Source organism: Leptinotarsa decemlineata, unplaced genomic scaffold (genome assembly GCF_025532065.1).
Source record: "Leptinotarsa decemlineata unplaced genomic scaffold, Ldec_3_MD MMD2_P_RNA_scaffold_8, whole genome shotgun sequence".
Lineage (NCBI taxonomy): Eukaryota > Metazoa > Arthropoda > Insecta > Coleoptera > Chrysomelidae > Leptinotarsa > Leptinotarsa decemlineata.
Window position 1 is genome coordinate 1,446,705 of NW_027412535.1, and position 13,617 is coordinate 1,460,321.

At 35.0% G+C, this 13,617-nt stretch overlaps 1 protein-coding gene across 1 annotated transcript in view; it reads left to right on the forward strand.

The window, feature by feature from the left end:
- Window positions 1-13,617, forward strand: part of LOC111511015 (intermembrane lipid transfer protein Vps13) — a 1,108,316-nt gene that overhangs the window by 859,023 nt on the left and 235,676 nt on the right. Inside the window, 1 exon segment of the mRNA XM_074170346.1 lies at window positions 1,499-1,647. Coding sequence (XP_074026447.1) covers window positions 1,499-1,647 — 149 coding nt within the window.

Sequence of the window (13,617 nt, forward strand, 5' to 3'; positions counted from 1 at the left end):
CAAGCGCAATGAGTCAAGAATGACAGCTTTCTGCATCTGTGCGGCTAAGATTTTTGCCTCAGTGCGGCAAGCCGGTATTATTTTGAGATTCGAGGTAGATAGTGCATCATTCCACCAAGGACTCCAATAATCACAATCATCTTGACAGAGTGGTCTGGATAGAGTCTGCGGAGTTCGAAAAGAAAATCTCGATATTTCTTCCGTTTTTCCTCCTCTTTTCGGACGATATTCGTCTCGCCAGGAGCTGAAAACTCCACGACAAATATCGTCTTGCTCTGGTGGTTGTGAAGGATTACATCAGACTTATTAGCTTGTATGAGCCTGAGGGTGGGGAACGAATAGTTTCATTAAATTCGGCACTTCTCGTTCCCCACAACGGATTCAATATCCCCCGGAGCGTAGGGCAACACCGGTTGCTCGTCATTACTGTAAGAGTGTAGAGTAAGACAGTAAGAGAGTAGACTAATGTGTTGAAGACACCATCCTGGCAAATCATGATGAACCCCTCAGTTTCCGACTTCAGCCCACTCGACCTGAGTCGGGCGCTTTGATAAGCCAAGGTCTCCAATGTTATTGAAGACCCCATGCATTGGCTTATCCTTTTGTTTCCGCAGAAGTAAGGTGATCTCTGCGGCTTTAATCTGAGCTTTATGCTGAACGGGTTTCAACTCGGTGACAGAGTTGTGGTCACCTCGTTCAGTGTCGAAAACTAAACCGAGTTCATCAGCTGCTCGGGCAGCTGCCCCAAAGAGAAATGCTACAATTCCTGCTCTCTCATGGTCACGGACCATGCAGAGAAGGGGATCCGAACTCCTTATGTATTTACAGGCTATATCCAGTACCATTCTGTCATGTAGACACTCCAAACTCAAAAGTCCATGGCCTCCCTGTTGTCGGTGGAATTACAACCGTGGAACGGACGATTTGGGATGCAAACTCCTATAGAGATGCATCATTTTTCGGGTCTTTACGTCGAATTGATACAGCTCCTCCAGAGTCCACTTCACTACTCCAAACGAGTAGAGTAAGATTGGAACGGCAAGCATATTTGTTGCAGAAACTTTTGTTCTTCCCCGACAGTTCCGATGACCAGATCAGTCGAAGTTTGTCAAATTATTATCATTATTATTATTCCCGTAGTGTGCGCTGGTCAGGCCCTATCCCCCGAAGCCCCGATACATTCGGGAGGGCGCGCCAGTATTATCAACCAATGACCACTCCCCACATCGTGGGGTAAGTGATCATTGTTTCCGAGAATCACGTGCCCAGAACAAGCACAGTGAGCCAAGAATAACAGCCTTCTGCATCTGTGCAGCTAAGATTTCTGCCTTAGTGCGGCAAGCCGGTATGATTTTAAGATTCAAGAGTAGGTAGGACATCATTCCACCAAGGACTCCAATAATCATTCCAATCTAATTTTCAAATTATTATTATTATTATCATTATTATTGTTATTATTATTATTATTATTGTCAGTCATTTGATTCTCATTCTACAGTTTGGTGGAATAAATGTAGACATCCAGTTGACAGAAGGAGCTACATACATCAACTTGGCTGCTTATGAAATTGGTTCTGCTCCAGCACTACTCATAAATCACTCAACCTTCCCGATTGAATTTTGGGAAAAAAATTCGATTCAGAAACGGTGAGTATGTATTTGCCTGCCATATTTTTATTTCAGAAATAACAGCCCTCTTAAAGAGATGTGTACATGCCAACACTATATAATGTTTAACATGATGAGTTTTCAAATGACATACGCCATTTTGCTTCATTACAAAATTGTACAGTTTCAATCATAAAAAAGTATCTATGTTATCTTACATCATTAACATTTATTGTGTAATTCTTATAAAAGTCTTATGTTTACAAACAAGCCATAATTAACCATCTATAATAAATAATAACCCTTCAGATGCAGTCAGAATGGTCAGTGTGGATATCGATTTTTATCATCAATTACTACGCTAATTTTGTGTGAGTGCGACCTTGAAAAACATTAGTGAGTCAAACTTTATATGTAACTTCTATTGGTGCTTTAAGTTGTAAAACTTTTGCTTGCTTAGCCCTGTGTAGTCCATGGGGGACGAATCCTTCGGTCCCCCTGGGGGCCACTCTTCATATGAAAGCATGGCAAGAGACAATTCAAACTTTATATTGAATAATCTTCTATCTCCTTTCTCACAAACATTCATAAAATTCTTACATCAACTATCTCCTGCACAGTCCCAGGCAATAGAAACATTATACTCAGAACTGAGTATCCTATCAGAACAATTCAAACATGACCAAAGTACGCTTACACAAATTAATGAATTGTACCGAAAGTTACCTACACCAACAATGATTTTGGACCTTTCTTGGTTATGGTTGAGATAAAGCAAGGAACCTCATTGCATTCCATGGATTTGGGCAAAATATTCCACCTTGCAAACGTTAAAAATGTAATAAGCTTTACCAAAAAGGTACGTTTCCTATCAAATGCATCTTTTGTGATGGCGAACACTTAGGCAACGACAAGAAAAGCTGTAAGGAATTCGAAAGACAGGGTTTAATCAATTAACTAATGGCACATAAGAATATGTCTTAGTACGAAGCAGCACAAGTGCATCCTCCATTAAAACGAAGAGCTGGTCCACAATTCTTCCATCGTAGCAGTCATAACTTTCCTTCTATAGCCCATTATAAGCCCAATCACAACAGTGGAAACTCTTGCATCAGAATAACAGCACAGACAAAACGCAGGAGACCGTCTCCAATAGAAAAGTCAGGATATGACGAAATAGCTCATCGAAACCTATTACTCCCTCAATCATACCATACGCCTGTGGAATTCTCCAATCACAATACCACTCCCTTGGAAACTACATCTCCACTTGAGGTTAATACCTCAGTACCAGTATTCCTGCGACACCAAACATCCCTTCTGAGATTAGAGATGAATCAAATCATACTTTTCAACAAAATCAAGTTTTTAAAGACTTTTTCGGGAAACTTACTTACAATAAGAAAACATACAAATAGTATCAACAAACACAGTATTTATCCTCTGTTAATTCATTATAATTTTTATAAAATTAAAACTAATATTACAATCATAACTGCCGCAGTCAACATTGTCAATATTTCAACATTTTCAAGACCATATTAGTTAGGTTAGGATTTTTTGAGCGCGAAATTCGAACTCAGGTCCATCACGGAAACCTGTCATTTAATTTTCCATGTAAATCTTATGGGACTAAAAATTCTTCGACTTTGTCGCCTTTTTTCAGGTATTCAATCTTATTCCTTAGAACTGATTTTACATAAAAAAGACGAAATGGAATTTCCTTGATCATTCAGGTAATTTACTGAATGATCAATTAAAATTGAGTAACTCTCCATTACTAAATATGTTTTCAAATATGGAAAATGGAACATATGCTCAGGTAAAAAATCAGGTACTTGAAATTCAGTTACTTCAAATTGTAGAATGAGGTACATATATATATATATATATATATATATATATATATATATATATATATATATATATATATATATATATATATATATATTCCCTTTTCATCTATATCATACACACTCAATAACATCTTTATCTCTGTATATATATATAGACAAAGAAGATTTTATCGAGTGTGTATGATATACAAATCAAAAAATAAATAATTAATGGACATAACACTCCAAAAATGGGGGGCAAACCGCGGACACGTGTTTCTGGCTATTGGCCTCATCAGCGCGGTGCAGCCAAGCGTAAAGATGGACAACACTTGTTTGCCGAAAGCAGGAAACAACACATATGCACGGAGTCAACAACAGGAGCCAACCGCACATTTGTGGTTCCAGTTAGAAGACCTAGAATTCCCAGGCTACATCTATATATATATATATATATATATATATATATATATATATATATATATATATATATATATATATATATATAATTGATAGTGTAACGACCGTATGTATGTATAGAATAGTAGTTTTTCGGGGATTCGGTCTGATTAGAATAAATATTTACTCTTTTTAGCTGCCCGAGCTTTCGCTAATGTTTATTAGCTTTATCGAGGGCTGTAATATAAAAAGGACATGATAAATATATATATATATATATATATATATATATATATATATATATATATATATATATATATATATATATATATATATATATATATATATATATAAAACATAATAACGGATAAAACAGAATACCTGTGCTATTTGAGAATATTCAATTTGAAAATTTCAATTTTGAAAGAAGTCTTCAACATCAAAATGACAACTTTTTGACATTGAATAATGTGAAATACTTTTTCAAATTTTTATTATCGTTCATTATGGGGATTTATACTGTGTTACTATTACAGGATGTATTCAGATTTATATTTTTTGTTAGTAAAAATTTTTTGTTAGTAAAAATTTTTACTAACAAAAAATATAAATCTGAATACATCCTGTAACAGTAACACAGTATAAATCCCCATAATGAACGATAATAAAAATTTGAAAAAGTATTTCACATTATTCAATGTCAAAAAGTTGTCATTTTGATGTTGAAGACTTCTTTCAAAATTGAAATTTTCAAATTGAATATTCTCAAATAGCACAGGTATTCTGTTTTATCCGTTATTATGTTTTATATATATATATATATATATATATATATATATATATATATATATATATATATATATATATATATATATTTATCATGTCCTTTTTATATTACAGCCCTCGATAAAGCTAATAAACATTAGCGAAAGCTCGGGCAGCTAAAAAGAGTAAATATTTATTCTAATCAGACCGAATCCCCGAAAAACTACTATTCTATATATATATATATATAGCATTGAATGTGTAGAATTAGTTATTAAGATACACCCGAGGAAGCCATTGTATGGCGAAACACTTGTTGTGTTTTTGTAAAACTGTCTAGTGAAAATCACACAATAAAGTGTTTTTAGAATACGTTTGAAAAATATGGATAATTTTCTATGAATTGTCAATATAAAAATGCATTGCAAAATTAATAAAACGCATGTCTTAGATTGAAGAGTGGTATATTACTGGTGGGGCAGCAAAGTTAGCGGGATATTTAAAATTCACGTGTTAATACCGACAAAGTTCGAAAATGTTATTTCGAAAATCTGAAAATGGTGCATTGTTTTGCTCCTGGATGTAACCATAGGTATCCACGCAATTGCAACATGTTTGCAATTCCAAGGAATGAAAAAAAAAAGCAAAAATATGGATAAAAATTTCAGCATGGTTTGTGTTGAAAATTTTAATGCAATCACTGATAGATGTATCCTCTGCAATGACTCTATTTGCTCATTATTTTTTCCAGTCGGAATGATAGAAAACCTACGGACACAAGCCGTGACTGTAGTTGCCATTTCGAAGATGGGTTAAAGATAAATTCCTACCATCTTCACTCACAACAGAGAGAAGAGATTTGGAAGTACTGAACATACTAAAAGAGTTCGAAGGGCAGAAAGTGAGGATATGAGAAAAGATGAACCCATTTTACTCATACACACACATATAGTCCCTGAAATAACACATGAAAGGAAAGGAAATGAAGATCATATTGAAACTTCTGCAATGCCTTCTGTGGCAGGGCATACCTTTTCATACAAACATATCAAAAACAGACCACATCTTATACAACTAATATCATGAAGTTGAGAATGAATTTTCCCCACTTAGATCTTGCCACTCGATTTAATTGCAGCCCAACATTGTGTTACAAATGTTTTTTTTACTTGGGTTCTCCTTATACATAAAACACTTTACAGTGAATTCATGACAAAACTCCCATCGAAATGTAAAATTGAAACATGTCTCCCTAATTCTTTCTCATCATTTACCAACTGCAGGCTTATAATTGACTGTACAGAGGTGAAAATTACAAATCCAAAGGATATGAACATGAAGAAACAAACTTACAGCAATTATCAGCATGCAAATACTTATAAAGTATTGGTGGAAGTCACCCCAAATGGCGTTATAGCATTTGTAAGTAACATGTTTCCTGGTTCAACGTCAGGCAAACAAATATTTTTGATGGGTAGATTGAATAATCATTTAGAACCAGGATGTTTTAAAGCCTGGAGTGACCATTAATGTGCCTCCATTTCTAATGAGCAATCAGTTCACTGAAAGTGAATCCATGACGACATTAGAGATAGCAAGAGCTAGAATTCACGTAGAGCGGGCAAATGCTAGGATCAAAAATTTTTGAATTTTGAATTCAATTCCTGGTTCAGTGAAGAAATTTTTTTCTGCAATATTTCAAGTTATATGTTCTCTTGTTAACTTACAAAACCCTTTAGTTAAAAATATTGTAGTGGAAAATGAATGAATTTTCATTTTACCTTTTTTTAAGAAACCATTGAATGTTAAGTTTTTACTTTTCCAGAGTTTTTATTTTTCAATAGAATGACTTTTTTTTATAGATTTATTTTTTATTATCAGAAAGTTGTTTTTTGATTTGTGCAGATTCTACTTTTTTTTTCATATAAATGTTTTTCAACTTTTTTTTTCTCTAAGTCAATATAAAGAGAATACAAACTTTCTATGCTTTGGCGTTGAAATAAATCGAGCTGAACAATTTCACTGTCATTATATCAACTCATACTTCCTGAATATGAATTAATTTACGATTATTCCACAATATATCTGATATGAATTTTTATATAAAAATCAGCAAATTAATTAATTACATGTTTTCTCATTCATCTCAGAATACAAAACAAGCAGTAACTGCATCAAGTAAATGAATAGCAAATGTGCTGTAGGTATATTGATATTTACAAATTGTCCTAGTTAATGTTTTTCTGTGATAATATGACTGTGTTGGCTGGAAGATTTAGTCAGTGGCCTTTTGGTATTCACCAATAAAGTACTTGTATTATTATAATTATTACGACTGTGATAAATATGACTGTGAAGAATGATTTACTTTCAGTATACGAAACATCACATTTTCCAATAACAGTAAACAATGTCAAAATTCATTTGCATATATTGAAAAATAATAAATACAATACATCATAGATATAGATATAGCGTATATAAGTGAGATATTCATTCAAATAAAACTCTTTCAGTATATGAATATTTTTCCCAACTCTTATCCTTTTCAATTTTCTTAATTGCAACATCAGCAGTGGTCCATAAAACTAAGTAACAATAGTCTTTTCCAGTAATGTGTAGCTGCCCCTGAATTTGATCATAATGATTATGATCTTTATTGACAATATATTCACCATTTTCACTGAATAATTTGTCATCTTTCTTCAGATTCAAAAGATTGAATCCCATTAATTTTATTCTGGCGTCCCTATTGAATTTGTTTCGCCTTTCCAAGTTATAGCTTTCTGAAAATAAAATTGTGTAAGTTTGCTAATCAATATATGGAAAAAAATGCCATTTTTTTTCCAAAATACTTTCATTGAAATGAATCATTTGATGTACAATATGTGTAGAAGATAGGAATTACAATACTTCTATGAAAAAAATATAATAATAAATTTTACAAATAGTCTTTGTTGACATGTATATCATTCAGAGACAAAAAGGAAGAAATAGTCAATCTAACTAAAACAGCTAATCCACTGCCTACATGGCGCAACATGCATAGAATCATATAGAAATTGCTTTTTTGCTAAATTTGTATACTGAGCATAAGAAATCAAATAGATAGCATTTATAGGAAATATCTAAAAATCAAAAATAGAGACTGAAATGGATCAAACTCCTATGAATAAATAATATGCATATTTATTTGTGAAATTTTTTGATTTCAGAAGTATTGTATCCTATATTTTTGGAAAAGGAAATCTCAAAAAACTGTTTTTTAAAATTCATTCCATCCACAAAAATAGTAAAGTTTTTAGATATGTGTAGGAGGTTTTATAAACTACACTTGACAAAAATTTTTGCTTGTTAGACCATTGTTAGCTATCTCTACTTTTATTGTGAATAAAATACTGATATTGTAGGTTGCTATGACTGTCTTATGGAGCAAGTTTGCACTTAAAATATACGTATATCGTCATTGAAGCTTAATAATTAAAAAATATTTCAACCTATATTTGAATAAAGAAAAAATAAAACCTTTCAAAATTAATAAACGTGATATATGAAACTGTGATACAAAGATCAGTTAAATTTGAAAAAAAAGTATTATTCTTTGTTAAGAATGTCTTACCTTATAATTTTTTGAACAATGATGGATTATATCTCTGTCTACAGGCCGCCTTCAGTATTTCACCAAAATTGGAGGAAGTCAGTCTATGTTTTCTACTGATGAACCATGCTTGGTTGTTTGTTCCTTCGTTTTCTGAGCAACCTGGATATCATTGCTCTTGTCCCTCATGCTTGCTTTCACTTTTCACTTAATGATTTTCAATCCTGCATCAAAATTGCACATTTCTAAATGTCCAGATGAAAGACTCTGTTCACCTCTGTGTATGCATTTCAAATCGTCACAAAAATATTCATTGATTGCAGATAATTTTATAATATTTGCCATTGTTACTTCAGATTACAAAGTGATTATTACTACTGGAATAGAATCTTGTCTGAGTTTAGTTTAGAATATAATAATAATAATCCTTAAGATTACTATGAATTTATATTAATTTTAATTATTATCTCAGGCAACGTTGATTAAGTTTTAGGTTAGTAGTGGAGTGGGAGCGGAATTTGTTGACAGCTGTGACGTTACGTTTACCTGAATTGATCTACGACAATAGAGAATTTCTTGAACATCACTAGTTTCATTTCATTATAAAAAAATTATAAAAGGGAATTTCAATGATGTTCTGACATTGATACATTTAGAAATCATGAAGGTATCTGGCTCAAGATGTTTAAGAGCTCACATTCATTATGTACTTGTGTAGTTCCATATTGAATTCAAACCTCCATAAGGTCCCCATGTAAAATTTTTTGAAGTTGGATCTCGCGTCAGAAGTGAAACCCTAACCTAATTGATACGGTCTATTCTTCAGATCGCAAATTGGTTTTTTGTGGTGTATTAAGATAAGATGAATATTTGAAATAGTAGGCGGCGGCACATACTAACCGCTTTTTTTTTCTGAAATGTCACTAGTAACTAACCTAGAAATAGAAATATGTCATCAGAAGAAGCATTCGCTTTTTATTAGAAAAATGTTGACTGTTGAATTGAAAAGTGTCAATTAAGGAGAAATAAGGTGTAAAGGCGACATAATGAATAAATGCTTGGGTTTTTAATAGTTTATCTTGTGAAAAAGAACTGAAAAGTTGTCCTTTTCTGAACTTAGAAGGGCCGTAACTTTGTAAATAAGGGAGAGCACCGATTTTTCCTTTCGGATTCGTAGACTACGCATCAAAATACGTAAGTACACTCAAACATTTTTTTCAAAATCGCCGGGTGCCCTCAAAACAAATATTTACCTTCTTACTATATTTCCGATGAAAACGAATCATAGTACTTAATGGCTTCTCATGTAATCGTATTTGTATTGGCGTCCATTCTGAATAATATTTCGTTCATAAACATATCAAATAACATCCGAGAGACATCAGTCTATTTTCAAGTTCGGAAAGGAGGTCAGTGCATGGTTTGAAATGAAATGAATAAAATCAGCAAAGGAAGATTTGCAGTTTCTTTAGCAGCTCATTTATGTGAATTCCACTTTAAGAAGGGATGAACCACCAACTCTACCTGCGGTTTATGTTAAAAAAATAAATCGTAGTAAATGTAAAAGAAAATTTTGTGTTCTCTTTATGTGATGTAGTAATGAAGAATACTGAAAAAAAAATCACCAAAACGACTCAGTATGTGTGGAAAGCGTATGATAAAAAGTATTTGCATGAAATTCTTATTCCACCCATACTGACTCGTTTCTGTGATATTTTCTTCAATTTTTTATTTCAATAAAAGATACCAGTAATTTTTCTCCAAGGATTCTGAGCCATTCCTTATGGAAAAACACGTGCAAATTTGAGCAGGTCCATTCTGGCGTTTTTGCACCTCAGATCCAGTTCACACGGAAGGGACAAAGGTCCGCGCCCCGTCTATGCCAGACGTTCTTTTTGTGTGAATTGGGCCTTAGACTTTCAGACCCAACTTCTCACTTTTGCCGTCATACAGTCGACCAATCAGAAGCTATGGCGCGTACAGCAGGAAATTAAAATACAGTAGATGAACAAAGCGACTTCTGGCCCAAAATACAATGTGTTTCCTTATGGAGCTAAACTTTTTGCAATTTTCATGACAACCGAGAGTGGGAGAGAGAAACGTGTGACGTAATCGATGCAAAGAAGAGAAGACTGAGTATCTTAGTGATTCAAAGAGCGTGGACCCCCTTGGGACTCCGCCCCACCCCTCGGGCCCCCTTGTCACGTACCAGTCACGTGGTCTTAATTAAAAAAAAGTTTATCTATATGAGATTTGAACGCAGGTCGTCGGCGTGGTAGACGTTGTCCTTAGCCTCGACACCAACGTGGAATATTGGAAGTAATTGCGAATTGTTGATATTTATAGCGAATGTTTTGTCGGGAGCGAAATTGACTCATTCTCTATACTTGACCGCATCTTTTGATGTCTTGATCAATATTCAGACATCTCACTTCAATGTAACATTTCCCTAGCTAGCAGCACCTGGGTCTTGGAGGAAATAAAAGCCTCTAGTTCATTATATTGAAGAATCTATATGTTCTTCAAAAATACTACTCTATTCCTAAACCTATACATAACCAAAGGCTCACTGAACATAAACATCTTATTGAGAACGTTAAAAAGTTATACTTCAGTAATGTCATCCAACATTCAGAAAACAAAAACAAGGCCTCCAAAAATACCCCTTGAAGATTCTGCAGATATGTCCAATAGAACCTATCAATCCATGGTGCTACTGCCATTTATAGAAAATGATATGATCCACATCTTTGCGAAACTCAAAAACAAACATTCCGTTGGATCAGACGACCTTCCTTGCAATGTAATCAAAGAATTCAGCTCATTTCTATTATCACCGGTCACCCATATTGTGAACTATTCTTTCGAGACAGGCACTCAACTCAAAACATCAAAAGTTATGCCTGTGCAAAAAAAAACTGTAGAAATAAATTGAAATATTATAGGCCAATCTCTTTAACACCGTCATTTTCCAAAGTTTTTGAATATTGCATGCTAGAAAGTCTCAATCTTTTCATAGACAAACTCAATCTAATACCAATCGAGACTGGCATACAGAATCATAGTATGGGGTGAATCACCTGCTGCCAAACGTCTCTTCATTACACAGAAAAAGTGCATTCCTGCCATGTTTCGCAAACCCCATAGGCCTCTCTTTAAAAAGCTACAAAAATTAACCTTTATTTATGTTTACATTTCGGAAACTGCTTGTTACATTTACAAACGTAGAAATACTCTGCTATGCCGTAATGACATTCACGGTTGTTTCACCAGGAATCAATATTTGCTGAATACTACTCAAAACAGATTGAACCTAGCGCAAAATGGTCCTCTGAGCATTGGAATTCGAATTTTTTATAAAATTTCCCAAAACATCAAAGATGAACCTACCTATTTAATATTCAAGAAGTCACTGAAAAAAGTACCAATTAAGGGTGCATTCTATACTTTGGAAGAATTTTTCAATATATGAATCACTGATAGTATATTCTGTTGCTTATTTTACCTTGATATTTAAATTGTAGTGTGCTTTGTCTGTGTGAACTAATTGATATTCACACCCAAGTTCACGATCTTCTTCAGCTCCCAGCCGCTGTCCCTTTCTTGAAACTCTTCAAGCTCTCTAAGTATTGGTGTTGTAACTTTTTCATCATACCAATCGTTGAGGGTGGTGTCTCTATATATGGGAGAGTTCGTAGGAATGAAGTACTTGTACTTCTTCAGTAACCTGTCTCCCTTCACTATCTCAAAATCTTCGCAGAAGGTGGTATTAACCTTGACAGATTCATTCTGTCGCCGCTTGAAGAGAGCCTTACAGTCATCCATAAAAGCTAAGGGGTCCTTATGTTTGAGATTAGAAATAACACTAGATCTAATTCTATAGTTGAATGATGACTCGGAAACTTAATGAAACCAAAAGCGAGGAGATATACTGCACCAAGTCATCGAAGAGAATTTTTCTGTATTGAAATGTTTGAATTTCAAATATCTGTAACAGAATGACAAAACTCCCCCATGCCCCCTCCCGGGTTGAGTGCCCTGAAGTAGGAGCTTCCCCCCCATTTGTTAGCGAGAAGAACCTACTACCCCACTCCTTCCACCGTCCTCAACTTACTGATGGGCACTTCAGCAAGATGACATCTATCCTCATTTTGGTAGAAAGTCAGCCTTTAGGTGCTTTTACCTTCTTATCGAATCATTATTTTATCTGACTATTCCTAACTGAATTTAAGCATGGGGGCGCCCAAAAACTAACCGGCGGCTATTATTTTTAATGTCGGGCGTTCCTTAATAAGAATACTAGAATCACAGTCGAGTTGTTCTGCGGTGAACTTGCTGAAAGTCTATTTAATGTGCTTACCGGAGTCGCCTTACGGCGACTCGTGGGGGCGGTCTCTGATTCTGCTTCGTCGGCCTTGGATGTTTGTCCCTTTCTCGGAACCTGGGGTCATCCATGTTCAACGCATCGTGTAGATCGCGGAACGCTGGATTTAAGTGCGATTTGATTCTATCGAAAGTGCTTTCTGCATGTTCTCTCATATACACGTGTCCAGGTCTAGATCTCTGTATATGAATCTGTTTGGTATATAGTAAGGTGCATTTACAGCGGCCCTTACGCTCGCATTCATAAATGATTGGATCTACAGTTCCAGTCTGGCAACTTTGCGTTGAAGTCGCCGATGGCAACTGTAGGATGGTGATCTGGGAATAATTCTGCCATGTCGGTCCTTTCTATTCTTCTGCCTTGCGGAGGTAGGTATACCGACGATATTCTTAGCTGTTCGTTGCGTCTCTCGTTGACTCTGACCGCTACTACTTCTCCGATTTGGACTTCTGGTTTTCTTTCTTCGTTTTGCTCTAGATCTGTTTTTACTAGTAGCACAACGCCCCCCGCGGCGTTGCGCCCCCCTGGCCTGTCTGTCCTGTACATATTATATCCTGGGATACGGTAGCTCTTTTCGCTTCTTATCCGTGTCTCCTGGAGTGCCATGGCGTCTATTTCTAGACGCGACAGTAGCTCGTTTCTTCTGTCTGTGAAACCGTTTATGTTCCACGATCCTATGACTAGTCTGCCACATGGTCCTGCATTTTTTGGTTTTCCTCCCTTAGTCTCCTATATTCCTCCTCTATTTTTCAATGGGCTGGGTCCTAAGAGTCTGAAAAAGAAAAACTTTATCGAATTCACTTTTATCGTGTGCTTTCGCACACACAGTTCTGACAAGAACTAATCTCTTAGTGCTTTGTGTAGACTCGGCACTATTCTAACACTTTGATATATCTCTCTGAATAAGTGAAATTCTTATCACTGCACTTCAGGTAACACTAAGCTTTCAGTTTGATGTTAGCACTTCAGCGTCTGGGACTCGAATGAACTGAATGACAAAACTCAGCTACGGGAGCGCTTTTATCAAC